Raw genomic sequence first — 27,955 nt, 5'->3', positions numbered from 1 at the left:
GCGCATCCAGGGGAAGAAAAGTTTGAGCGTTTCTCTGAGCATGCGCAGTAAAAGCTGCGCGGCCAGTTCCTCTGGATTACTTACCTGGAAGGTGCATCAGTTTCGGTCAGTGGAGAAAGCGAAAAAATACCGCGAGCGGAAAAAAAAATACACGCGGGTCTCGAAACTAAAACCGCAATCATACTGATGGACATTGATGGCGCTGAAGATCTAGTGAAATAAACATTACGCAGTGGGGAGACGCTGAGAACGTCTGAGAAGCTCCGAGGCAGAGAGAGAGAGAGAGTGTGTGTGTGTTTTCTCTGTCCTGCGTGACAAGTCCTCCAGCTCTCTACAGGTCTGCGTCTCATCAGCTCGCTCTGGTGCCGCAGGACCGCTGTGTTCGTGATCTCCATAATCATCCGGCGCTCATATTCACCTCGGAGCGCGTATTACGGACTTCACACGTCACTTTCCGCGGTTCGCCGCGTCGCTTCTTCGCCCGCTTTCTCTTTCACTTGAAAGATGATGAGTTTTCTGCGCAGGACGTTCAGCCTCCGCTCACGGAGACGATTCCGACCGTCCGATGAGCTCGACGGTGGCGGACGAGGCGTAAACCCTGCGCTTCAGTCTCACCAGCAGCAGCACCAGATACCCGCCGTGGTGACCGGAGGCACTGTGGTGCATATCCCCGCCGCGGGCAACAGCAAAGCGGCCATCACATGCAGAGTTCTGCTGTTAGACGGCTCGGATGTCAATGTAGAATTACCGGTGAGTACGCGCACTTTAACCCAACGTGCTTTGGAGATACAGCACAAGATCTGCTAGTTATAGCTAATAAACTCCATCCAGCCTTATAAGCATACAAGTTTGATTTCACTATAGAATGACCTATTGTACTTAATAAGCATCAATTTGCGTCGCTGTTTCATAAGAACCAAGGCTAAGACAAGAGGCTGTAACTATCACTGTGTTTGTTTACTCATCTCCAAAACTTTTGGCCGCGCGCGTGCAGTGCCACTGTGTTTCCCCCATGGGCTTCCCTTCCTCTGACAGATGGTGCACTGTCACTGATCAGCATGTCTCTACAGTACAAAACCTACTCTTTTAAACGGTGCTACCTATCAAACAAAACCAAGACTCAAAGATGTATTTATTATTTGCTCAGTGAGGTCAAAAGGTTTGAGTTTTACCTGTTCAGGGTTACATGAGATTTAGTCAAATTTAGCCCAAATGGTTCAAGACTTTTGTGTAGTAGTGTTTCTGGTTCCTTTCAGGTGTAGCTTTGCTTTTCTCTTGTGTGTCTCAATAAGACGTTTTTGATAAACACACAGTTATAATTTGGATTTATCTCAATAATAATGTCAGTTGACCTCAATTTATAGTGTACTATAAATTTGAGTAATATAATACACACAATTAATTAACCATAAGGACCACTGATGTATATTTTAAACTTTTACTCTAATAATAAAAAGGACCCATATGTGTCTTCCCAGGTACATACTAACTGCACACACACACGCACGCATGTACAGTTTTACATTTTGTGTGTATATATAGAAAATACCCTTATGGTGCCATTTCAGAATGTACCTACACATTAACATTTGATTCAAGCTTTTACTTTAACACAAAGTTGACCCTCACAACAAAGATGTTTTTGTTGCTGGCTACATTGGTAGGTGCTGGCTTAAGTGCAGAGATCATGTGTCTTGCTTGTATTGTGTTACAGCAGAGCTTGTGGATTTTGTCATGAAATATTTGAGACAGAAAACGCAAGTCGTTAGCCTACGTTGGATGGCACGCAGCTAGAGAGGAGCTTTATTTTTTCTGCCAGCTGGCCTAATTCACACACAAGCTTCAAGAAATGTAAATAAATAAAAAAAGAGAGAGATTAAAAAGATTCAAATTTGTTTGTCAAACGTGTGTTGAGACTAATCCCACATGCACATGAACCCAAAAAGCTTTTACATGACACTGATGTTTCATTTATTTAAATAGCACTTCATACAGGTTAATATAAATGTTGTCTATTAAAGCTTAAAATATGTAACATGAATAAAAATCATACTACATTCAAGAACAAGGCAAACGTTATGTGTTGTGATACAGATAGAAATATTACAGGATCACTAAACACAAGAAAATAGGTGAAAATGACAGAAAATGACATACTTATGGGGTCAGAAATGTCATTAGATGATGCCATGGGTTATTTGGAAAATTCAGGAAATCTTGATCAACTTTGTACAGTATCAACACATGAAGATTTTCAAAAGACACTTCGAATAGATTCGTTATCAGTGTATATATAATAACTTTTTTTTGCACAAAGGATTTAACCATTTCTTCTCAAGGAACTACAGACGTCTCCGATATTTACAAAATGCTCATCTCTATCAAGAACCCAGACAAAATGTAGCACTGGTAGTAAAAAGTAAGAAAATCAACAGTAAGAAAATAGACTAACTTGCTTTTGGTAGTTGCAAAAGAAACCAAAAAAGGAGTTTAAAATATAAAAGAAACAAGGTTTAGTGGGACAAATGATTATCAGTGATTTGTTGTTGGTGAAACTGTTGATCAAGTGATGGGTCATTAGGAACGTATCAGGTTCACACATATCAGTGACATGCACTTGTAGTGCTGTACTGAGTTTTGGACAGTCGTTAACGTCTCCTCAATAGGTGCTAGGTTTGCTCAATAGGTGCTTGATTTCTCCTGGAGCACTGCTTTATTTTCTTGCCAAATTGTGATTCCTCTTGGTCATCCTGGAAAAGGTCCACACTACATCATGGTCATCATCTGTACCATTGTTGTCTTGTCATGTGTTTCAGGAAATGAATTCGAACATGCTGGATAAAGCACACTCATCTTTTGTTTCTTGTTAAATTTGCATTTTTACACGAATGTGAGTTGATGCGAAGCTTATTTGATTTATTTCCGTGTCGTAGAAATTGATACATGACCTGCTGTTTGTTTTAATGTGTCAGCGTGAGTGCTGCAGATGCAGTATCTTACAAATGTTCTTAATTTATTGTGAATTGTTTAACTTCTCTTTCACTTTTAAAGCAGGAAGGTGAGCTCTATGCTCTGCCAGGCCCTAATGGAGTCAGTTGATGAAAATGATCTATGCCCAAATTGATTTAAGACCAGCATCGAGGACAGCATGTTACTGACGCATGTAGTACGCCTCACTCACTATGTGGAAAAACTGTGGTTTATTCGTTATAAGGCTGCAATGTCATAACAGTGAGTGAAGCATGGTTGAACTATGTAAACTTCTTTGCTGCATTGTTTTGGCAGGAAACGAAACGGGTAATACATCTGTAGAACTGCTTTGCATACAGAGAAAGACTGAGATGTACTTTTAATGGCTGCATCTCATTCTCTTAACGTCTGACAATCAGAGCTTCTGACGATCAAAGCATAATGGAGCGTGTCAGCGACAGCAGCAGTAACTGGAATTAAAGCTACCTTTTAAAACTAAAGCTGAATTTTTTTCATCTAAAATTTTTTTTTAAAATTCTAATCCACTGCAACCTCAGCAGGTCACAGATCCAGTAAAGACTAGAAAATCTGCCTCCTTTTGTTCAAAATATGACATAAAATCTTGAGCCAGCAGGATACCTTTAGGTGCCCTTTTTAGCCATCATGCAATTGCTATAAATTTAAGCTTTTTTAATCTACAACAGCAGGTTGGTTGTTTTTACACAGTTTATTCTGTCACTACAACCCAAAACCTACAGCAGATCTGGTTTTGGTCCAAAGCAGGGTTTAACCAACCCTCCAGAATACGTTTCACAGAAAGTGCTAGGAAATTCCAGAGGCTTCTCTGAAAATATGCAGACAACCACGTGCCAGTTTCCTCCTCTGCATATCAGGTAGATCTGTGTGTTATGCATAGCAGATGTGAAACATGATGTGAACATGCACAATTTATTTGTGATTAAAAACAAGTGGGTCTTGAAGTGGGCATATGCCTCAGAGGCGCTTATTTAAAGTGCCATTGAAAACAATCAGACAGTGGAAACTTAATCTTGCAGCAAGGCTGTGAAAATGAATTGAAATATTTACAAATGGGAAATTTGGAACATGTACATCAGAGCGGAAGTCCATCAGAAAAAAGTCAACTTACCTTTTGTGTCCCATGTGGTTCATTGGTTGGAGACAGAGGCTTTAGTCCAGAATGCATTAGGGCATGATTGGCCTGATTTATGGCTGTATGAATTTCGGCTGCTGTCTCTTTGATGGATGACACTGCAACATGTATCTGACAGACTACATAACCACTTTTGTTCATAGCCAGGTTCTGGTCAAACTGGCTATAGTTCAATCTGTTCATATTGCTACCAACAACCCCACATTAGCATAAGGTTTGTATTTTTTGAGAACTGTCATGGTAGGTGCACTACCAGAATGTATAATGAACCCCATGTCTGACTTTGAGTACAGGCCTTCACCCTTGCTCCCCCACCTGGGTCACACAGATTGGCATGGTGTGACATGATGGAGACCTTTTACAGGCTATTAATATGGGTCACGGTTACAATGAGACGGTTTCAGCTATCGGTATTCAACAAAGGATCACACACAATGAAATAATCCAGATCTGAAGAAAACTTCCCTGGAGCTTCTTCACTTAGTATTAGAACCATTTCTACATGCATAACCATCTGTCTTGTATTTCCACACAGTTGCTTTAGCATTCTGAGCACTCGGGCTCCTCTGTCTTTATAATCAGCATGGTGTACAACACTTTCTTAGCCTCATAAAAAAAATCTGCTGCATTTAAATAATAGAAAAAAACAAAATTCAGGTTCACAGGCATTCGTTTTCCAATGAACAATAAATGCTGACAGATGATTAGCTTACAAAAATTTATGTACCAAATAAAAGGGTTTTTATGAGCGTTTTATTTAATAATGTTTTTTTTTTTTTTTTTTGAAAAGACAAAACTCTTCTCATGTTGTCTCATGACAACTGGAGATTAAGAGAATTTCAGAGATAAGAGTTTTTGAAGAGATCGCTCATATATGTATGTCATCAGGTTATAATAGTATTGTGTCCTCTAGTTCTAATCGTATTAATCCAAAGAAGAAAATTCCCCCTGGAGCTCCTTTGACATAGGAGAGGAATGGTAATGCGGTTCCGTATATGGGCATGTAATTGTTGGGCACGTGCCATATCAAAGCTTGAAGGTCAAATGCGGCAGCAATCAGAGAACAGTAACCACTCCCCCTGAGAGTGTCCCAAAACCTCCTGACACAATCACTTGAATTGTTTTTCGACAGCTTTCTGCAACTGCATGCTCTCATAATCCAAGTAATGTTTTGCTTTAACATGATTCAGCTGTTTTTGTTACTGTTTTTTTTTTTTTATGACCTTTATCCCTTTATATTAGGCATTAGATATTTTTATCTGACTGGTGTTGTGCCTGTGATTATTTGAGAGGCAGAAATCAATGTAGACGCTGCTAATTATTCTTGCATAATTTGAAACTCCTATAAATCATCAGCACTCCAAAAACACACCTGCCTTCAAACAGACGTCCGACACGTGATAAAGGACACCGATCAATATTCAAATAATGTCTGCATGTTTCTAATGCTAGCAAAATGAAATTCCATCACGCCACCTTCTGCATATAGACTTGGACCGTCATTAAAGACAATGCAAAATTACCTGTGCAGTTTTATTTCCAAAAAAGTGAATTTACGATTCAGTCAGTAATTAGAGGTTCAATTCATTAGGGGTTCAGGACATGATATCCGATGACTCCACATCTTTACCATGTCTACAGAAGACTGGACCACCAGGAAAAAAAGATTTACATCCTTATTAATATTATAACCAGATTCATACTTCTCTCAGATTATAGTCTGATACATAAAGCATGATCTGGCAAAACCTAACCGTGGCGATTACTGGAAACATAATACTTTGTTACTGAATACTGGGACTTTTTCACTCAGCTATTTGACAAGAGTGATGTCAGCATTTGAAGGACAATGAGCATGCACCTGTCTTATCTGCAACTAAAAGGGATGGACCTCAAGCTGTTTCACATGGATATCTCATTACCTATGCAGCCTCCCAAGCCCCCACAAAAGAGGGAGACGTTATTTGCCATCATATTATTAACAATAAGACTTCATTTTGTACAGAAATGCTTTTCATGGCAAAATAATGTATGTAAGTCTGTCCTTAAAAATAGCAGAAGGAAAGAACTATAAAAGCAATATACTGTAGGCATTAATTGATAACATTAAACACTTCTCTTAAATAAACAAGGCTTTTATGAATCCCTTCATTACTCTGAATGCCTGGACTCAACCACTGCTGTGTCTCATTAGTGGAATACAACATCTCTTGCTGCCATCTCAGAGGGAGATGGTAAATTTCCCTTTTACTCCTAGGAGGCTATTAAATGCCCTCAGGGGTTTAGGGAAAACTCTGGCACTCCCAAAAAGTTATGCCCATTTATATAAGATAATTATATTTGACCTACATTGACTTCAATCCATCAGCCTAGGTTAAAAAAATATGCGTTTTCTTAATTTTTATTCTTTTTTTTTTTTTTAAATATGGATTGATTGCTTTTCCATTATGTCCATGCTGTTAAAAGACCAAAGGCTCTCTCAATTGTAGACATGGTACTGATACACACAAACACACATGTAGATGGGGGGAAAAAAAAGCAGAGATCCTGTCTTAATTCTCCATTCTTTAAAATTAATTATTGATTTTAATTTTAAACAAATTATTCAAACGGGGTAGCAGTGGTACAATTTGTATTTCTGTTTCTCAGTTCACAAATCTGAAGAGGCTGACAAAGCAAAATATTCATTCTTGGCTTGTGTTTTTTATGTGCCAGGTTTTTCAAGGATCTTATTAGGGCATATTCTGGTTTTTATATTGTGTACCAAATACCACATATTAAATTACGCCTTGTCTGAGTACTGTATAAGGCCTGGTTTAAACACAGACGTATTTGTAAAGATGTGCGGACATTGTGTGCAGGACATTGTGTGTCTTTTTTATCATATTTGTCCACTAGGCTCTTAGTTCTCAGAATGGGGATGGGGATCCTTTAGTTTAAGCCTCAGACTTCACACCTATGAGACATTGGCTGAAAGTCTGATCCATATGGGACACAATATTGAAAACACTTCGAGTTTCAAAGTTATTGCCTGATTGGTGGGATTCTACAGGATTTCTGAGAGTTGTGCACTTGTGTGTTTTTTACACAGTTAAGTTAGTCTGCCTTAAAACAAAGCCCTCATAACACTTCCCTCATGGTAGAAGGAACCCGTCATGTTTACGAATGTGACGCTGGATTTTTCAAACGATGAGAAGTTGACAGTATTGACTTATATGATACGATACATGGTTGCATGCTGGTCTGTTTGACATTGACTTTCCATTTTCAAGTCCCTAAACATGATGTTAAACAAAACGAACCGTAATTGGTTGCTTCACATGCCCTTTTGAGTGGTCCTTAGCCAATAGAAGCTGCTATATGACTATATGCTATATGAGTCCAGAATTTCTGTCATCAGTCTGAAGTAAAACTAGTTGTCCCTTAAAATCATGTGACTATCATGGAGTTTACAGTCAACTAAAGTAACAAAATTATGGTTATGGTTGATATTCAGTTCAGTGACTAATCATAACTGAGGTTAATCCAAAATCCAGTAACCACTTCTGGGGCATTCTTTAACTCTGCACTAAGAGATAAGAAATTGCAAAAATGACTGAAAATCTTGCTTTTAATTACAGGACGAATGGAGAAAAACAAAGTATGGCTGCAGGAGCAATGAAAATCACTACTTAATTACAGATACTGTATTAAATCTCAGATAAGACACTATCAATACTTTCACCTTGCGCTCACTGTTAACTACCCCAACAGCTTGCTAATTAATATGATATGTGACACTCTTTTTAGCTCTATATATCCTATATAAATATATAAAGTTTGCAATTTCACAGCAAACTTCACTATTAACAATTCAAGTCTGAATATGGCACAATATACTTAACCTAACCCAGTTATCACTGTTTTTATGTACATTGTTTTTAGATATATATGGAAGCATGCAAAAGTACAAACATTTTGGTCGTTCTGGCTGTGAACCTTGGCAACACTTCACATCCTAGGAGCATGGGAATTAAAGATACAAGATAGCAAATGGAGTTTTCTTATCACTGAAGAGATCACTGTGATCATTTGGACAGACTACAGGAAATTAGATGTTCATTGACGTATGCTAGGTTTCACAAATAAGCTACTTGGTTATGTAACAAAAGGATGGCATAATACAACTATTAAAAACATCTCGTTAGCTTATGAAACCATCTCCGGTTCACACCTACAGTAGTGTTCCGTAATAGATTAGTTTCACAATACAGGTTGACTGCTACTGCATTCATTTCGATGTACAAGGTGTAATAACCAACAATGTGTCTTCATGACAGTGCAGATAAAGTCATTAGTTTAACTAAATGCTCCTGTAGGAAGGTGGAGCGTTTCTATTCTTTTTAAAATTATGTAATTTCCAGGTATGTCAAAGATTTTCAAATAAGAAGAAGGAAGTCACTGGTGTTCCTTTTTTGTATTCTCCTATATTTTGGTAGCTAGCCAGGATTTTAAGAGTTTTAAAGCTGTTTCTCTGTTAATTCGTTAAAAGGAGCTAACCTGAGTGAACTACTTCTTAAGTCACTGTACTGCAAGCTAGCAAGCTAACTGGAACTGATGTTAGATACTTAGCTAACATCAAACAAACTGTCAAGTTTTCTGAGATTTTATTTTAATTTTAATATTTTAGTCGTATGTTATTATGCATGGTATCTATATTTAAACTGCTAGCAAACTTTAGCGGATAGCTGGAACAAACTCAGACTGACCAGTTCCTGTCTGTCAAACCACAGGCTGAGCTGGTCAAACTGGTAGACCATCATTGTTTCTAGCTTATTTTCCAGCTTCCTTACCACACATCTCTACTAAATCTCCCATCAGATTGTTGTTCATTAGCATGAAGCACATCAAAACAAAAAACTCCACAGATGTGGCAAGAACATGAACCCAAAATGGAACAGGAGCAGGTAAAACATGTGACTTGCTCATGTGACATAATTATCACGTAACACAACCATGACACATTCCTCTGAGGTGCATTATTACATGTGCATGCATTACATTATTGGGAGTGAAAAAAAACTGATGGAAACACAACTAATTTGTTTAAACAACAAATAAGAATATGATGAACTCCAGATCATACTTGTGTATAACAGTAATGCTGACAGAAACAGCCTGAAGAAAACAAATAAAAAAAAGCTACTCCTTATGAGAAATAAAGCAAGTGCTAGAAAATCATTACTGATATTTTACCTGAGCAAATATATAATACCCATCAAAATAGTCATAAACAAGGCTTTTAAAGATATAAATAGTACTTATTACAACTGAACTAATATTTGTTCAAATTTAGCAAGTCAGAAATATTTCACAGGATTCACTACAGAACGGTGCAAGAAATAACAAAATAAAAATGGCTGATTTCAAAAATGTTAAATTAAACCCTGTCAATGTATTTGGTATATAGGATACGATAAGAGAACTTTATTGTTTGTCACAGAAGTCTTTACGAGTACACAAGAGAAATAAATCTAAACGAAAATTTAGAGAATTAAGATGATATTGCACATGGTGTGATGGAATTAAGCATAAACGCTCAATTGATTGTCAAACATCTTTTTTTATTTAATGCATTTTTAATTACTGAAGACATTAGTAGAGGTGGTATATAGTTTAGTCAATATTTTTCAATACAATTTTTAAATTCATTTTAGAAATAAGTTAGCTCTGTAATTCTTTTTCTTTGAATTTGTGCTAACTTTAGAGCATTATTTTTGTCAATATAAAAATTAGTTTTGGTGATATACTCACACCTTCGGGGTTTGGGTTTGATTCCTGCCTACACCACGTGTGTGTGGAGTTTTCATGTTGTCCTCAGTCCTCTGCGGACTCCAGTTTTGATTTGCATCTCTGAATTGTTTGTTGTGTGTAGATGGATGAATGGATGGATGGATGAAAATAATTGTGATAAAATCATGGTTTGTGTTTGTGCTTGAAAAAATGATGTGATGATAGTTTTGTCAGATTACACAGATCACACTGAAGTAGAACCATTATGAAAGCCCCTATATTTAGTTAAAACTATCTAGCGAACTCAAACTTTAGGTGTGTAGTTTGTTCTATGAGGGTATGTGTTTATAATTCCACATAACTTCAGATTACAGATACACTGAAAATGAGAGCTAATCTGCTTGTTATGAGATTTTGTGCTTTTATCTGGTACTCTGTGTCTCTCACTGACAAACTGATGTGCAATAAAATGAGTTTATTCAGAAATACTGAGTAACCATGAGTAGGCAGTACTTGGGGTATGTCCCAAACTGTTCAACAACCATACTACATTTACGTTTCTTACATTTAGCAGAAGCCCTTTTCCAGCTTTTTTATACAACTGAGCAATTGAGATGCAAATTGGGCATTGCTCAGGGGCCCAGCAGCGGCACATTGGTGCACCTGGGATTCAAACGCACGACCTTCCGATCTGTAGTCCAACACCTTAAACCATTAGGCTACCACATACTAAATAGTAGATCATTACACAATTGGTGTCATTGTAGGTGAGGTATAATATTTATTGTGCATTGGTCACAGGCTTGAATTCTATGAGATTAATAATAGCAGTGGAGGAATAGCGCAGCACTCCCCATGTTATGAATTATGATGCTTTTCCAGAAGTAACTAATTCAAAAAGCTTCATTTTTCTATTTCATTCTGTCGCTAAGCGGAGGAGGCGTTATGATTTCAGATCATTTGTCCATCCGTACAAACAGACAGTCTGAGATTCTCTTTCGAGTTGTAACTCAGGAATGAGGAAATATTGATTGGATTTTTTATTCAAACAGGGTCAAGGTCACCTCAAGGTCAAATTTCTGCAATAGATTTTCTTCAGTAGCTTCCTTTCTGTTTTGAAATATATTTTGAGTATTTAAGGGATACACATTTGTAACAATAAGGACTAGCCATTTGTTGATACCCAATGCGTCTCCCTGATTGTTTTATCTTCAAGTTCTTTTTCTCTATTCATTTGTGTACAACTTGCAACTACTGGTTTTCTGGCGGACTGAGTTAGAGGATTATGTTCCTCAATTATTTCATCTCCCCCATTGTGCAGAAGAAATAAAACCTAGCCCTGAAACTGAATTGTACACAGGATTGCAAAACCTTGGCTTATTCCATCTCTTAGTGCACTGCTTCTATAAGACACTGGGTGTTTTTATATTGATCCAGGATGTAACATGTTTTATTAGATCAGCCTTAATGGTATGATCATACAAGGACGCTGTGAAAAGGCAATTTAAATGAACAACCAAGCCAACAAAGGAGGACTTCTTGAGAGCATAACTTTATCTTTGATAACAATATAGTGTAAGGTCATATAAACCTTGAGTCATGAGTCATAGAACACAAAGTATTTAATTAAGAAATAACACTGAGTCTTAGCATACATCTAGGGTTTAAAGTCAATTCTGAATCTCAGTTTTTGTATGGTGATTTTTTTTTTAATGTAAATTGCCTCTTTGTAGTGCAACTTTGTGATTGATGAGTGTGAATAACAAACTCCTGGTCATATTTTTGTGCTTTGAATGCATTTGAATGCTGCCTCATTTGTTAGTCTCTGAATGGTGCGTCAGGAAGGTGTCATCATGCAGCCATGTAAATGTTGTGCGGCTTACACAAGCCGGTTATGCCAGGCCCCACAAAGGCCTGCTGAATCCTGTAGAAAACATTGTTATACTCCACATCCTTCTGTAACATTTATGTGTGTATGTGTATGTGTGTGTCACAGAAAAATGCAAAGGGACAGGACCTGTTTGATCAAATCATGTATCATTTGGACCTTGTTGAGGCTGATTATTTTGGACTGCAGTTCATGGACCCGGAACAGGTTACGGTGAGTGCTAATCTATAAATAGGCCTCCCTGTGTGTGTGTGTGTGTGTGTGTGTGTGTGTGTGTGTGTGTGTGTGTGTGTGTGTGTGTGAGAGAGAAAGAGAAGGAGGTACTGAACTTGAATCTAAAAGTGTGTGTGATAGAGCCGCTCCACATCCATCAGAGCAATGGCACTTTACTTCCTCACAGCTATTGTGCTAACTTGTTCTCTCTCTCTCTTTCTCTCTCTCCCTCTCTCTGTCCCTCTCTCTGTCTTTGTCTCTCATTCTCATTTTTTTCTTCAGCACTGGCTGGATGTTGCCAAACCCATAAAAAAGCAGATTAGATGTAAGTCCTCAATACACACACACACACACACATGCACAGGTATTATAGCATGAAATGGTTGTGTAATAGCAGGTGTCTGAGGTCCTTTTGCTTGTTATCTGTGGTTGTCATGGTGATGTGTCTTATGAGTGGGTGTAAGAGTGTTTACTTTGTGGATGGGGCAGAAGCCAGACCCCGTTGTGCAAGATAAGACACGCCCACTGCAGGTAGCTGGTGTGAAATTGAAACAGCTGGCTTGTAACACACAAAGTTGCCTTTAATATATGTAAAGCATATAAGGTGAATGTTTTACATGTGTATGTATGTTAAACAGTCAAGCCTGTGTAATTCGTGGTTTGGTGCTGTTCAGCTAAAACAGGCTGAAAAATGACCTTTGAACTTATATTAATAACCCTCGACAACGCATTTACTCAGAAAATACGTATTTAGACGTCTTCCACAATGTCTTGGAGTTCATATTGAGTACTGAAGTGAAGAACTGCATAAGGCTGCGGTTGTTGACACAGTAAAAATACTGTGTTTCTTTTGTTGTAATACTATAAGACCTATTAAATGATCTTGTTTTACATATTTATAATGTATATCTCCATCTTGCCATGAAAATAGCTAGCCTGGCATTAAAAGAACAATAAACAAACAAGCAAATAAACAAACATATTTGCGTAGATGTATTTAAAACAAAAATCTTGCCAACCTTCAGACATTTTGCATAGAAGCTTTTCCTTTTAAAATTATGAAACTTACATAAAGATTTCCACCCAGGAGGACCTGCCCCCCATTAGTACTCTATAGTCTCCTCTAGCTATTGCCTGTTTGAAATATATGTGCCGTCTTTGTCCGTAAAGGTGAATGGAGAATGTTGTTTACAGTAACCATTACAGGTTTCTACATTATAATAGTGTTTAGGATATAGAAGTTCATTTGTATTTGTATATTTATAATCACACCCTCCAGTGTCACCAAATAAGGATGAGGTTCACTTTTGAGTCTGGTTCCTCTCAAGGTTTCTTCATCTTCCATCTATGGGAGGTTTTCCTCATTGTGGATAAAAAGAAACACATTTAAATATAAGTCTAATATTACTCTTGAATGTTTGTATTATATTAATCTTTGTACATTATGAATCTTTTGTATTATGTTTCTTATGTTCTGTAAAGCTGCTTTGAGGCAATGTTCATTGTTAAATGCGCTAAACAAAAAACTTTAATTGAACTGAATTGAATTTGGAGATTTTTCATCATTCATGCAAGATCCTTCAGGCTACGTATTAAACATACGTGTATATCTCTGAGCACTTGTCTACCTCAACCCCTCAGTATGCTCATCTTGCTCAACTCTTCATCCTCTTCAAGGTTGGCCGTTATGCATATCCTTTTGTTATTAACATTTTGTGTAATAAATCTATGAACAGTTTGGAAACAACTTAATATCAAGAACTCACTGGTGCACATTTCATTTTATCCTTATCCACTTCAGTTCTATACAGGCTTCAGATTGCTCTTGAGTCATACTGGAAGTGTGCGCAAACTGACGTGTGTCTCTATGACAACTTAGTGTGGCCTTGGGTTTTGATTTTTTTTTCCTTTTTCTTTATTTTTTCTTCAGCCTCTGTATACACATCTGTGTATTGATGAAAATCTCATTTCAGCCATGCTTTTTTTTTTTCTTTGCATGGCTACACAGTGTTTCTACAGTAATTACACCCAGTTCTATTCTACCCCCGGTTCTTTTTCAGACGGACCCTCGTACAGGCTGTTTTTCAGGGTGAAGTTCTACTCATCAGAACCCAATAACCTTCATGAGGAGTTCACAAGGTAAAAAGTACAGCAGCATTGTTTGATGTAGGTATTTATTTAAATATTTGTTATGTGTGGTAAAATCTTGTCTGTTTCATTATTTATACTATATTATTTATATTATTTTTTTATTAATATTTCTTTGTCTCAAAAAGTAATTAATAGAAATGTCTATAGATCGATAGAATCAACTTACACGTTCTTTATCACTTTGCAGTAAATATGAGGCTTTTTATTTAACTACGGATCTAATATATTAAAATATATGATTTATTTTATTTTATTAAAATATATCATTTGTTAACACTGAATTTTACAGTAAGTATAATGAACTATAATAAAACATGAACACTATAAATGTGTGTGAAAAGCCTTAATAAGCTCTAAAGTACAACTGTACCCATGTACAATCATGCTGACGATCAGGCATTATATATAAATAAAGTTAAATGAAGTGGAACATGAGTGTTTATAATTTGGTGGCCGGACTACGATCTTCTAACCGACTCTGTTTTTCTTAGGTACCTCTTTGTGCTGCAGCTCAGACAAGACATTCTGTCTGGCAAGTAAGAGTTACTTTCACACACTGCAGAAATAAAGCCAAACTGATGTAACCTTAGTAGTAGCAATAGTAACCTTTTTGCGTTCTGAAATATTTTATGGAAAGTTCCACAAGAGTCCTGTGCAGTATTTTGTCATCTCTCCACACTCATTTATCAATAATATTTAATGCCTAAGTGTGATCTTAATTCTGGGAAGTGTGATTCAGGCTGTGGCAGTCGAATAGTAATAAGCTACTTCATATTCATGCGATGAGTCGAAGTTGAGTCGAAAGAGTATGGAATAAATGTTGCTGATCTTGCTGACGTTTCCAAAGTTGTGTAAGAAATACACATGCACACTCATGAGGTCTTGCTTTCTGCTACAGTCCAGTAGACTCTCTCTTTCAGTGTCTTAATGTGGGTCTGATCCCATGGGAGCTGCTCTGCTCTTTTAATAAAAGAAACTGTGATGAGGACCAACACTAGCTTCTAAATTAAGAGCATTGACACACTTTCCCACACAGGGGATACACTCCATCTATACTCATTCTTTCTCCAGTGGCATCTCTCTCTCTTTCTCTTACACATACATACAGAGAAATACTGTATGTCTACTGGGTCTTTATCTCACACACACTTGCTCTTGGTTTAAAGAATAGAGCACAAAACTGCCTCATATTCATAAAGTCTGGTGTAATAACACATTTACAAGTCATTTGTTGCATCAATAAGCCTTTCCTTTTCCCTGAGCAGATTAAAGTGTCCATATGATGTATCTGTGGATCTTGGGGCTTATTGCCTACAGAGTGAGTCCATATATGTGTGTTAGTGTGTGTATATGTACATGTATGTGGGTGTTGGTATTAGGTGTGTACAATTTCTCTTTGCATTTGTGTACTTACAATATAGTATGTTCTGTAGTTACACATACTCTGTCCTGTGTGTGCCTTGTGCAGGTGAGTTGGGAGATTGCGACCCATTAGAACACACTCCGCTGTTGGTGTCAGAGTTCCGGTTCTCGCCTAACCAGTCAGAGATAATGGAGGCGGACATTTACCGCAAATGGGCCGAGTGCAGGTAAGCTAAAAAGTTCTGCATTTCGGGATAGTCTGTCAGCAACTACATTATCATTAGAGCTCTGAAAGGTGTCTGTATGACTGGTCTGTTTGTCTCGGGTGCTGTGTGGGTGGGTGTCGCTGGCACTGATTAAAGTGTGGTGGAGTCATTCATACAGTGTCAGATTAAAACCTACCTACTGACCCCGTGATAATCCTGCAGACAGAAACAGGCCAAAAAGATATTTCTAAAAAGATTTTCTGTGTAGTTTTGATTATACTGCTGGAACGAGTACACGTTTAATTCTCTGTGCATCCACCACTAAAATGATTACATGTTAAATCTTTTTGAAATGACACATTTTATTTCTATAACTTTTCCTATTTCCTAATACTTACACGTAGATCGATTTCATTTTGTTAGACAACTGTTAGACTGTTTTTAGTAAACAAATGTATGGAAACGGGTATTCTACAGTTAAATAACGTGTTTGCATTTCCCTTGTTTGCAATAACTCATCAAGCTTAATAGTGAATTAGTTTTTATATACATCCATTTTTCATATGCTCACCAGCCACTTTATTAAGAATACTGGTACATATAATCATTCATGCAATTCTGAGATCAGACATAATGTGGCAGCAGTGGAAGTGTGACTTTATAATTGGCTTGGCTGGTTGCTTGGATTTTCACACATAACAACAGAGACTAGAGTTTACACTGAATGGTGCTGGAAACAGAAATAACATCCAGAGGCAGTTCTACTGGTGAGAACACCTTGTTGAGGTCAGAGGAGACTGGTCAGACTGACAGGAAGGCTAGGACCATCTCTGATTGCATCAAAACACATCAAAAACATGAGGCAGATGGTCTACAAGATCAGATTGTTACGTATGGGGTCCATCCTTTTACTGTATGTTGTGCCCTTCAGTGTTAGTGCAATGTTACTCATAAAGAGGTTGGAGAGTGTATATACTGTATGTATGAATGTTCATTGTAAGCATTGTTAGGATCATTTTCTCATGATGCTTATAAATACTATTGGAATAAATATTTCACTCACTTTGTCCTTTTCAGTAGATGACAATCGATAACAATAGACAGCTATGTAGCTATTGACATTGCAGACCTTTTAATATGTTAGTGAAAGCACTGAGCTATCTAATGACCTAATGACAATTTAAAGGCTCATAGATGAGATTGGAACCTCAGTCAGTGGCCTGTTGTCACAGGCACTGCTGGCTTCTTCCAGCATTGTCCATCTGACTTCATGACTTTGATGGTTGTCTGATTGCCATTAATCGAGCTGATTGTGGTAAAATTCCACAATCATGTGCTATATGTAGTCACTTAAACACAATGTTCCAGCAAGCATAAGGGACATTCTCAATGACTCTATGGCCCTGCCCCAAACTGCACATTAGCAACCTCACAGACAAGTACAAAAGAGGATGCACGGTGTCCCATTTCGCATATTGGGCTTACAACGGGTGCTTACAACTCACCTCTACGAGTCCTTCCTGCACTCTTTAGCAATGGGGAGCCATAATGTTCTTGCATATGGTTGTTTCCAGACATGTTCCTTGAGCTTTTCCTCTGCAATTTTCAGCTTGCTGCACTTCTGCTCTAACAGGCCCTGAGCATAACTCAGGAGGTTTTGGCAGAACGCCTCTCTTTCTTTCCTACTTCTGTTTATTCTTTCTGTCCACCTCATGATTGCAAGCATGTTCTTGATTTGATTCTAGAAAGCCTTCAGCCCTTTCTCAAGGTCCTTCATCTTCCTCTAGGCCTTCTTCAAGAGTACTGTTTCAGATCTCTCTACAGCTACATTATTCATAAATTACTTTACCAAAGAGTTTTAACTTGATCTCTGTGCTCACCTGCAGAGAATGCAGTGTTTCAGGTACAGGTACTAATCCAGACATGCCTAGATCTCGTTATTGGCTTTAGTTCAGGGGATTTTGACCTTTCAAATTGTTGTCTCTACCTGACTTGTCTTCCTGGCTCACTGCTAGGTGTAGTCTTCAGGCACTCCTTGTCAGGGCACTGCACTCGTTTCCTGGAATTCTGCAAATCACGTTCAGCACCACTGTGGTGTTCAACCTCCTTGAAGCTTTCTTGTCTAATTTGTTGGTTGTTCTCAATATCACACTGCATTTCAGAATATGGAGCTCAAAATGTAAATAGTATCTATACATTATTCCATAAATGGTGCAAATGCTTCTGGCTATAGAATAGCCTAATGGTCAATTTTTTTCTGTTGAGCGGTGATCTGTTGAGTTTTATACCTTGACACACAAAAGCTTTTTTCTTTACATAAAATCATGTGCAAAGGATTGAAGACAATAGTTTTGGATAATTAATCTGAATAAAAAAAGCAACGTACGGTATTATAAATATTAATATAATAAATGTTTATTAAAAAATACATCTCAAATACTATTTGAGACAAATACTCTCAATCTATTGGAAAAATGACAAGTAGATTTAAAAGATTTGAAAAACACATTTAATTCAATGAAATTTTATTTGTATAGCATTTTTTAACAATGGATATTGTCGCAAAGTCATTTTTACATAAATTTCTAAATTCAAGAAATAAATTTAAAACTTATATTTATGCCAAATGAACAAGTCAAAGGTGATCGTGACAAGGGAAAATTCTCTGGAACAATATGAGAAAGAAAACTCAAATGGGAAGGCATCTTCTTTTGTGTCACGCCGGATAGCGTGATTAGAAATAATTCCAGTTATTGAAGGAAACTTTTATTTTTTTGACCAGGAAATTGATTCTAGTTTTAATATGAACTCAGTTTTGTCGAATTTATCAGCTATTGTAATCCTAAGCCTTTTTATGATTTGTTATTCTCTGCTCATGTGTCTGGCAGAGGAGTGAGTCCATCACAAGCTGAGCTGAACTTTCTGAATAAGTGTAAGTGGCTGGAGATGTATGGCGTTGACATGCATTTTGTAAAGGTGAGAGCATACAACTGCTAACATGACATTTTATTGGTGTAGCAAACTGTCCCAATAACACTATCTGAATGGTGCTATAAAAACCTTTATTTCCTTTTAGTGTGTAAGTGTTCACTTAGTATTGGCTGTAAGCAGATAACAGTGCTAAATGTTTTCAGGGACGTGATGGGGGAGATTATGCTCTGGGTCTTACACCAACAGGAATTCTGGTGTTTGAAAGGTCTAACAAAATTGGCCTCTTCTTTTGGTAAGGACACCCTGTCATATGATGTGTGCTATGATAGGATATTACAAAGAATATATTTAATCTTTTAGTCTATTAATTTTTTTAAAAGTTGTTTTTAATGTTTATTTTGTATTTTTTAAGGCCCAAAATCACACGTCTGGATTTCAAGAAGAACAGGCTGACACTAATGGTTGTGGAAGATGATGAACAGGCAAGTCTGGCATTTTTACTTGTATCTTGGGACTTACATATTTGTACACTGGTACTCATCAAATAGTTGAGGGAGCAGGTGATGTTTATGTTTCTATGGATGGGGCAAGCAGTCAGTATAAAGCATGTGGGAGAAAGAAAGGCCACGGTTATTAACATTAGAGCAGGTGTGATGCTCATCCAGCTTTTATTTATTCATCTTTACTAACTGATTTATGCTGGTCAGCATAACAGTGGTTTAAATTACGTGTGTGTGTGTGTGTGTCTGTGTGTAGAATGTATGTAGAATCCAGTTAGGAAGCCTTTTAACTATTCAGAAAATGCAGAAATATTTTTAAATACATATAATCACACAGATTTTAATCATAATCGCGTTTGTGTGTGTGTGTGTGTGTGTGTGTGTGTATAGAATGTATGTAGAATCTAGTTAGGAAGCCAAGAGCTTTTAACTATTCAGAAAATGCAGAAATATTTTTAAATACATATAATCACACAGATTTTAATCATAATCGTGTGTGTGTGTGTGTGTGTGCAGGGTCGTGAGCAGGAGCACACATTTATGTTTCTGCTCTCCAGTTCAGCAGCATGTAAGCAGCTGTGGAAGTGTGCCGTCGAAAGCCATGCTTTCTTCCGCCTCAGACAGCCGACCCAGAGCAAAGCGAGCCGCAATGACTTCACACGCCTTGGCTCACGCTTCCGCTTCAGGTTTAAACATAAGTGTTGTTACACAGAAAAAACTAGACTGCCGAACTAATATGGATTATTCAAAAAATATTGATCTGTGCAGTAAAACTGAAACCGTACCACAGTATAAAGAATTATACATCCAGAGGGTTGTGAGGTTTGGGTCAACAACCTGGCAATCGATTGACACCTGTTTTATATACACACATTCATCAAACTTACTGTGATCACTTTCAAAATCAGGCCTAAGTATTAATTTCTGTCATTTTAGCGGAAGGACCGAGTATCAAACAACTCATTCAGGCAGGATCAGAAGGGCAAGCACTTTTGAGAGACGTCCAAGCAAAAGATATCCATCCAGAACCCAATCACTTGGCAAAGGTGGGTGAAATAAACCTCTCATGTTACACATATCTATACTAGAAACCCCAAAACCTTCCCAATAACCAAATCTCTCCAGTTACATGTATTCTGTATATTCAGTGAATAATATAACTATACTGGTCTCCAGATATCTGAATGCACTTCTAAGCTCTGGTTTTATTTAAGCCTTTAACCCACCATTTTAGTCAGCTGCGGTATTCATATTGCACCAGTACGGCAGGATCACTTCTTCTCCTTGGTTTCAACATCATAATTTCTGCTTCTGAGTATAAATTTGTTGCAAGGAATTCCATTTGTTTTTTCCTCGTAGCTGAAGAAAACAATCAGCTCTGCAAATTGTTTTCTCCTACAGAAATATAAGCATTTGAAGCAATAAGATTAATATAATCATGTTGTCACTGTGTTTTTATTATATATTTAAATAACAATTATTATTAGCACTGATAAGGGAAAGACAGACTGCAGTGAAGTTCTTTTTACTCACATGGCTGGTTTAGAATATCATGCATGTTAACACTTCTTGTCTAAAAAAGTAAACAAATGTTTATTGTAGCTGCTTAGGTTTTTAACACGAAAACAGGCTTGCATCATAAAATGCGGAGTTGCTTCTCTTTTTTTACTTTTGCCAAGTCAGTAAGATGAACTACTCATGTTCAGAATATAGCAATAACATTTCTACTTTATATTTGTCCAGAAAAGCCCTTTTGTAGCTACAGGTTTGTGTTCTAAACATCCTACAGTATAATCTAATTAATGACCTTCCTAGAGTGCACATCCTTATAAAAAAAAAACTTCAACAGTTCTAAGTATCAGCTGATGCTGCAAGTTAAAGTAGGTATTTGGAGCAGACTCGTTGTCTATTCTGGGTTGCTTTTCTGCTCGCCACAGTAATAAAATGTGGTCGAGTTACTGTTTTTTTCCTGTCAGCTCATCGCAGTCTGACCATGCATGCATGCATTTAGGTGTTCCTATTAAAGTGCTGAATGTGTTTCTTACTGTGTTTGATCCTTACAGCCATTACTCCAGCAAAACATCACCATCCAAGGTTAGTGTTGCTTGCAAATGGAATTTCATCACCATTACGAGCAAAGCTTTACTATTTCTGTCACGCTCAATGTTTTGTGTCTCTCTTCTCCAGTGCCCAGCCTAGTCCTGATCCCAAATTAAAACCGGTACACTCATTATATTTCTCTACACTTATTATTTCCTTATATACCTCAAATGATTATAAATTTGTCTAATATTGTAACTATAAACTGTTAATGGATGTAGTGGACTTTAGGGAAAAAATAATGTGTTTATGCATTTTTTGTAACACGGCTGTTGATTTGAAGTTGATAAATGATTGCTCAGACATTGATTTCTTTGAAGTATCAGCACAACATTCCGATTGGTCAGGAGCCTTGGTCCAGAACACACCCACCCAGTTTGACGCCACCCCTTTACATCCAGCCGACTGAAATGGCACACAATCCACCACCTCACAGGTAAACACACATTCATCTACTGGGAAATGCTCCTTTCTGTATTTAATGCTTTTATCAAATATTGTTTGTATATAAATTGATATTGACATGTATAGCGTACGTAGTGTCAATTGGTATTACAGATCTTTCTTCAGTGTTAGTGAGAGTTTACATCTACTGATACTTTGATTATTTTTAATCTTTAATCTTTCATAAGCATGTTTTAAGCTTTTAGATCTTGGGTTGGTTTGCACTGGTGCACAATTTCAAACTCAACCTGTATACATTCCATCTGTCTAAATTTGTCATTTGTTCATTTTTGCATGTGTCTGTTTCCACATTATATGTGTGTCTTGCATGTTTGTGTGGTCCAGACCGCCCCATGCAGGCAGACCCTCTTTCAGCGACATAGTATTGGAGACATCATATGACCAGACAGGCAAGAGCGTGTCCGTCAAGTACAAAGACAAAGTTATGACTGCACTCTGAGAGTTTAATTTGTCACATGCCCTAATGTGATGGACAGCACTGAACAGCTAATGAAATCCACTACTCATCCTGTCATCACAGCTGGTTTGATATCTGCATCTCATCCTACACATTGGATACTAAAACTGTGTGTTGAAACCCATCCATCAATTCATCAGTTCATCCATTATTTCTCATATGACTATCCTCTAATTGGACAAAAGCAGATTTTACGAAGGACTTGATCACAAGTATGTCCAGGACTTGTGTTTGGCTTTCTGCTGGTCTACGTTTTCTCAGTGATTGTTAGAAGTCATCATAGGTGAGACTTGGGTAAAATTGCAGCATACATCAGTTGCTTTACTGGATCTGTTAGCAAAGCTTCTTTTAATGTCTTAATTGCATTAGACTTATACATATTTTGGGGCTTGTGGGATTTACTGTTGGTCTGTGTGAACAATTTATATGGCACAGTTTACTCTGTTTTAGATTAAGTAAGGCATCATCACCACGCTGTTGTTTACAGGAACTGACATCATATATGCTGGGGCTCAACAGTTTGTTTTTAACACAAAGTTCTCTCTTCTAGCATTAAATGCAAATACCGCATGCCTTGTAAATGTCTTTCTTGCCTTAACAAATGCAACTTCACAGATGTTTGCAGTAGTGACTGTGTTTTGACATTTCTACATGTCTACAATTTCACTATAGCAGCGTTAAAGGATGACGTGTCTGTGGCTGTCACTGATTAGCAATTATTGCAAAGGGGACTGCTTCAGTGAATAAATGCACAGTTTACATTATAACATGTTGTTAGTTACGTTTTATTTGAATGTAAGTGACTTTTTTTTTTTAATTATAGCAATCTGTGTGTTTTACTCACATAGTAATGCCTGGATTCTCAATACACAGTGAAATATGATGGTTAACATTCTTTTGGTTTGGTTCTTTTCACTGATGGAATGAAAGTGTTTCTTGTTAGTGGACAATTACTGTGCACCAGGGATTCCCAACCAGGGTTTGAGCAAACCTTCAAGGATTGGTATTGCAAGGCAGTCATATGACTGACGGTAATGTTATTATTAGTTCTAACACAAATTCTCTTTTTAATTGTTATAGTAATCCAGGTTAAATATGAATATTTACACATTGAGAAAAGTAGCACACATTGCTATTTATTGCACAACTTTTAATGTACGCCAACTTAAAGTATACATGGACAAATAAGTTAGTTGAAAGATTTTAAGCTGACAGAAAATTTTTTGGGAGCCTCTGCTGTACAGTGTCTGGCAAGGTTTGGATACACTACACTAGCTTCAATAGTTAATTTTCATTGTCAAGACTTTTTTTTTTTAATCAAAGACTTTATTGGTTTATATTGGGTTATAAGACAAAAATATTTCTGCATTGAAATATTGATTAGCCCTAAGCAAGTAGGTACTATTTAAAATGTTCCCCAAATGTACAGTTTTTACGTAGAACCTGGGAGAAGCAGGCAGCAATTTCTCAGCCGATTTGAGAGCCTTTTGAAAACCATCCTGGGTGAATCCTCATACATCTGTAGCTGGTAGAGAAGATGTTAAGAGTGTGAGAACCCTTCTATGAACAGGTGTATCCAGACTGTTAATTGGTGTGATTACTGCATATAGGTATGAATTTATGGTTGACCTAGAAATCATGGATATGACCTTCTTAATAGTATCTTGTACTGAGATGTACTGAGTAGTAAATTCATACCCATATTCACATGTTCACAATGTATACTAGTTCTCTGCACACTTTGAAATATGTGTTTTAGTTTCCCACTGAGCAGTGCAGATACCCAAAGGTTCAGTGTGGAAGAGAATGAGACTCTGCTTTCAGCAACGCTTCACTACTGCTATCGATGGCATGGATATGAGAAACAGGAAGTCCCATGCCTCACTTTAACCAAGCCTAGTAAGAATTAGAACGAACCGCTCATTTTAATCTAAAGGAATCATTTGAATCTGTTTGTGCAGTGTTTGCAGCTTACTTTTGTTTCAGAGCCATGGGATGTTCCTGCAGCGCACACAGAAGATGTTGACCGATCTTTACGGAGTCCGAAACAGTTTCAACCAGATACAATACCCTGGCCAACACTTCACATCAACATTGATACAGTCAGTGTAGTATTCATGTTGGAGAGAAAGAGATCTGATAACATTTGAGACATAACCACTGCTCTACAAACACGTTAATTAACAGTTACTATAGCAAAAGTCTTCTGTCATCCCTGTTTTACTGTACACAGGCAGAAGAAAAGTTACTGTCAGAAAAAAGCCTCCCTTCTTCTCCAGCTGGCATACAGGATCAGCGCAAAAGCAATGTTCTCAGAGTGAGTCATCTGCAGCAAACTCATTACAAACTGCATTATGATTAGTGTATACATTTAGTTTAGTCTTCCAGAAAGGCTTGTTAATCACGCTGTTGAAAATGTGTAAATGTGCAGAACTCTGATAACTCAGCAGTTAAGAGAAACGATTTATAATGGGGATAAGGACAATTCAAAAACACTAATAATATGTAGCCTACAAGTTGCCAAGACAAAAAAAAGAAAAGCAGCCCAATGCAGAGAATCATTGAGTATATCCCAAAGGCAAATTCTTATGCATTTTGCTGCTTGGATTAGAACAATCTGCAGCTATCAGTCCTTCAGTGGCAAAGCTGATTGGAGTCTCACTCCAAGCAACTGTATGGGACATCGAAGTCATGTGGCAGCTCTCCACCAATCTGTTTTATGCACAGTGTTTCTAGAGACATGCAAATCATCCCTGAGAAATTTACCGTGTGCTCTTCTTTCGGTAATCTGCCAGTAATCTTTGAAGATGAGAATAGACATTTTCAGGCTTCAGAATCTAATAACCAGCCCTGATAAGGGATCTCAGCCCAATTCACAAGGGTCAGAGCTGCCAACGGGAGGTTTTACAGCTAAAAACAACCCTGGGCCCCTGACAATGTATGTTGTGTAGGTATAAATTTCTGCTCCACACTTTGCTTTGCAAGAACATTCTACCCTTTCAGCCTATTAATGAATTATATTAGAGTGGGTATTCTTGATATGTATACAGGCAGAAGTGTTGCCTGTGATTACCAGGCTTGGAGACAATGCCATGGGTTGGTCTGTTCAAACATGACAGCCGGGTATATCAGTCACTGGCGAAGCCCAAGGCTGGTTTGCCTTGCACAGTTAGCCTCATTGAGAACCTGTAGTGGTGCAGCAGATGCACAGTTGAGGCAGCCTGGTAGAGGTGTGGACCAGATCTGGCCAATGTTTGTCATGGTGAAAGTAAACTTCTTAGTTGACCCATTATCACCTCTCCTGTTCAGAACCTGTGCATGGTTACACAGAATTCAGCAGCTAGGCCTTCTTACTTGTGCCGCCATATAGCAAGGAAAATTTTGGTTTTGGTTAGTAGTAAGAGGGTTAGTCTTTCAGAATCCTCCCTGTGTAAATTTGTTGTCCCAAATAGACATAATGAATAGAAATATTTGGCATACTCAGCCAGGTCATCCACAGCTTCTCCCCCAGGAGCCCGGTATCCCACTGTGCTGTAGTTCCATGAGGACTCTCCTTATGAGCCTATGCAGGATGTCGACGTGGAAAGAGTTTTACTAAATACTTTATTTTTTAAAAGGTAGTGGGAGAACTACATGCCTTAGTTGGTGGCCAAATGATATATGTGGAAAATATAAACATGTGGCCAAATGGTCTGCAGGAAGAAGCTCCTCCTCATTCTCTCTGCGTATGCCTTCAAGAAGTAGAAGCACTTCCCGAACGCAAAAGAGAGAAGGCAGTGCTGTTCAGATGGCTGAGGTCTTTAATGATCTGCCAGGCCTTTGTCCAGCATCGCTTGCTGTCGATTGACTGCGAGTCAGGGAGTTCAGTATGGAGTGTACGCTCAGCTGATCATACCACCCACTGGAAACTTGCCTGTCCTACTTGGTGATGTTCCCAAACCAGACTGTGATGCTTTCTGCCAGGATGCCCTCAGTGGTGCAGGAGTAAAAGGTTCTTGGCATCTTAGAGGGCAGTTTTAAATCTTTAATATGGTAAACACTCTGACAGGCCTTGACAGACCAGGGTGTTGATGTGACATGTGTCCGCTCTCTCAGCTGGATCCTGTTGATTTTTATTTAGTTACCACCAGGGTTCCTTGTCATGTCCAGAGAAAAATGGCTTTATATCCGTATTAATTTTTGCAGATACTAAATTATGAAGGACTTATTTCTTTGTTGGAACATCTCTGTGATCATGAACTTGTACAGAGTTCCTACCATATACATCTACAGAATGTGTCTTTCTGTGTCAAGGTCCATAAAAGCTGTGCTTATTTCTTTTTGGACAGCATACGATGCACAGTGAGAGTGCAAATTCACGGGGAAATTGTTCCAGTGGAGACCCGGACAACAGGTATGCATTAAATTCAAGCCCCACAAAGCTGCAGAATTGCAGAATTTAGTGTTTGTTTTATTCCAACACAATCAAGCCAACTCATTAATGAACTTGATAATTAGGTGAAGAGCTAAATTGGGTCTATTTAATCAGTGAAAATGTGGTACTGCTGGAGTGTAACACTTGTGGTAAAACTGAGTCAGCCATTTCTCACACTCCTAATTTTGTGTTTTATTTGTGACTGGTGTTTCATAGAATGGCCAGCTCCTCTCAGGATTCAGCCTCCAGCAGTGCGACAACGGAAAGGCCACGACTGGAACGCCGCAAACGCCTTGTTAGACAGTTCAGCTTGTGAGTTTTAACAACATAACTCTGACGGCATGACTGTATATAAGGATACATTTCAGTCACAAACGCTATAGGCTGCCAAGAGGAATTTCCAAGCTCTTGTGTGTTAACTTTTAATTTTCAGTTCTCTCTTTGAGTTGTTGTATATGGGAATAAACTCACAGCTTTGTTCCCTAGTAACCACAGTGATGAAGATGATCTCCCAGATGCGCTTGCAGCCATTTCTTCACAGAGCAACATGAAAAGATCCACGTCCAACAGCTCGCTGGACAAACAGGTCCAGCCACCAATCTACCCCCCGGTAAAGTTTATTCCACTGTTAATTAACAGTAATCATAACATGTCATTATAAATAAAAACGACATTGACATTCAATTCTTGCCATTTTTTAATATTTATTTATTTATTTATTTTTAGCAAAAAGTCTCACCATTGGAGCACAGCAACAAATCTCCATTCTATTCAGGGTCAGTCAATCATTACCTCCATTTCAGTGCACGCAACCAGGTAGCACAAGGATTCTAAATTTTATAAGACTGTACAATACAAAGAAAACAGCTCAGTGTGTATGGTTTGTTTAGATACTAAATCCTGCCCATATTTTATTTTACTGTTATTTGATCCGACACGATATGAGTTGCTTAATTCTTCTTGTTTTGTTTCTGTTTAGCAACGAAGACCTGAGAATGGAGAGAGAAAAGCTGCTGAGAGCTTTACTCATGACAGAACTCTGAGACTGTACACACAGTCATACATATGCATAATCAGTTGTGCTGTAATGATTTTTTTTTACATTTAAGTGGTATTAATTATATTTCTAATTGTAGAGCTTATCACTCTTACAGCGCACATGTGCAAATTCATGCTTCTAAAATATTATTTATTAAAAAAAACTTTTATTTGCTGCACCTGCTTTTAAAGGGTACTTTATTTAGTCCTCATGCTTGTTTTACGCCATGATTAGAGCATATTGTATGTGAGTTATTGTAAATAATGCACTGCACATGCCTAATGTACATACACTGTAATAAAAAAGGGATCTTTCA

The 27,955-nt window shown here is 37.8% G+C and overlaps 1 protein-coding gene across 1 annotated transcript; it reads left to right on the top strand.

Annotated features, from left to right (window-relative positions):
* Positions 1–20: 20 nt before the first annotated feature.
* On the top strand, positions 21–27,955 carry epb41l4b (erythrocyte membrane protein band 4.1 like 4B). Its single transcript, XM_060861987.1, has 24 exons — positions 21–750; positions 11,910–12,014; positions 12,297–12,339; positions 14,075–14,153; positions 14,657–14,701; positions 15,431–15,483; positions 15,634–15,754; positions 18,622–18,709; positions 18,868–18,956; positions 19,077–19,146; positions 19,681–19,850; positions 20,101–20,210; positions 21,228–21,258; positions 21,352–21,385; positions 21,567–21,700; positions 22,054–22,098; positions 23,940–24,085; positions 24,173–24,288; positions 24,420–24,503; positions 26,515–26,579; positions 26,817–26,912; positions 27,087–27,210; positions 27,327–27,416; positions 27,578–27,955. Exons 1-24 carry the CDS (start codon positions 505–507, stop codon positions 27,641–27,643), a joined length of 2,250 nt encoding a protein of 749 aa, XP_060717970.1. The 5' UTR covers positions 21–504; the 3' UTR covers positions 27,644–27,955.

This window comes from Tachysurus vachellii, chromosome 25 (assembly GCF_030014155.1).
Source record: "Tachysurus vachellii isolate PV-2020 chromosome 25, HZAU_Pvac_v1, whole genome shotgun sequence".
NCBI lineage: Eukaryota > Metazoa > Chordata > Actinopteri > Siluriformes > Bagridae > Tachysurus > Tachysurus vachellii.
The sequence above is the reverse complement of the archived record's forward strand: the minus strand, read 5'-3'. Positions and strand labels throughout refer to the sequence as shown.

Bases quoted from the DNA above. Each gene is read 5' to 3' on its own strand.
- epb41l4b (XM_060861987.1), top strand. From the start codon at position 505: ATGATGAGTTTTCTGCGCAGGACGTTCAGCCTCCGCTCACGGAGACGA. The intron at 19,147-19,680 runs GCAAGTCTGGCA...GTGTGTGTGCAG, and splicing joins TTGTGGAAGATGATGAACAG to GGTCGTGAGCAGGAGCACAC. The intron at 22,099-23,939 runs GACATCATATGA...TTGAAATATGTG, and splicing joins TTCAGCGACATAGTATTGGA to TTTTAGTTTCCCACTGAGCA.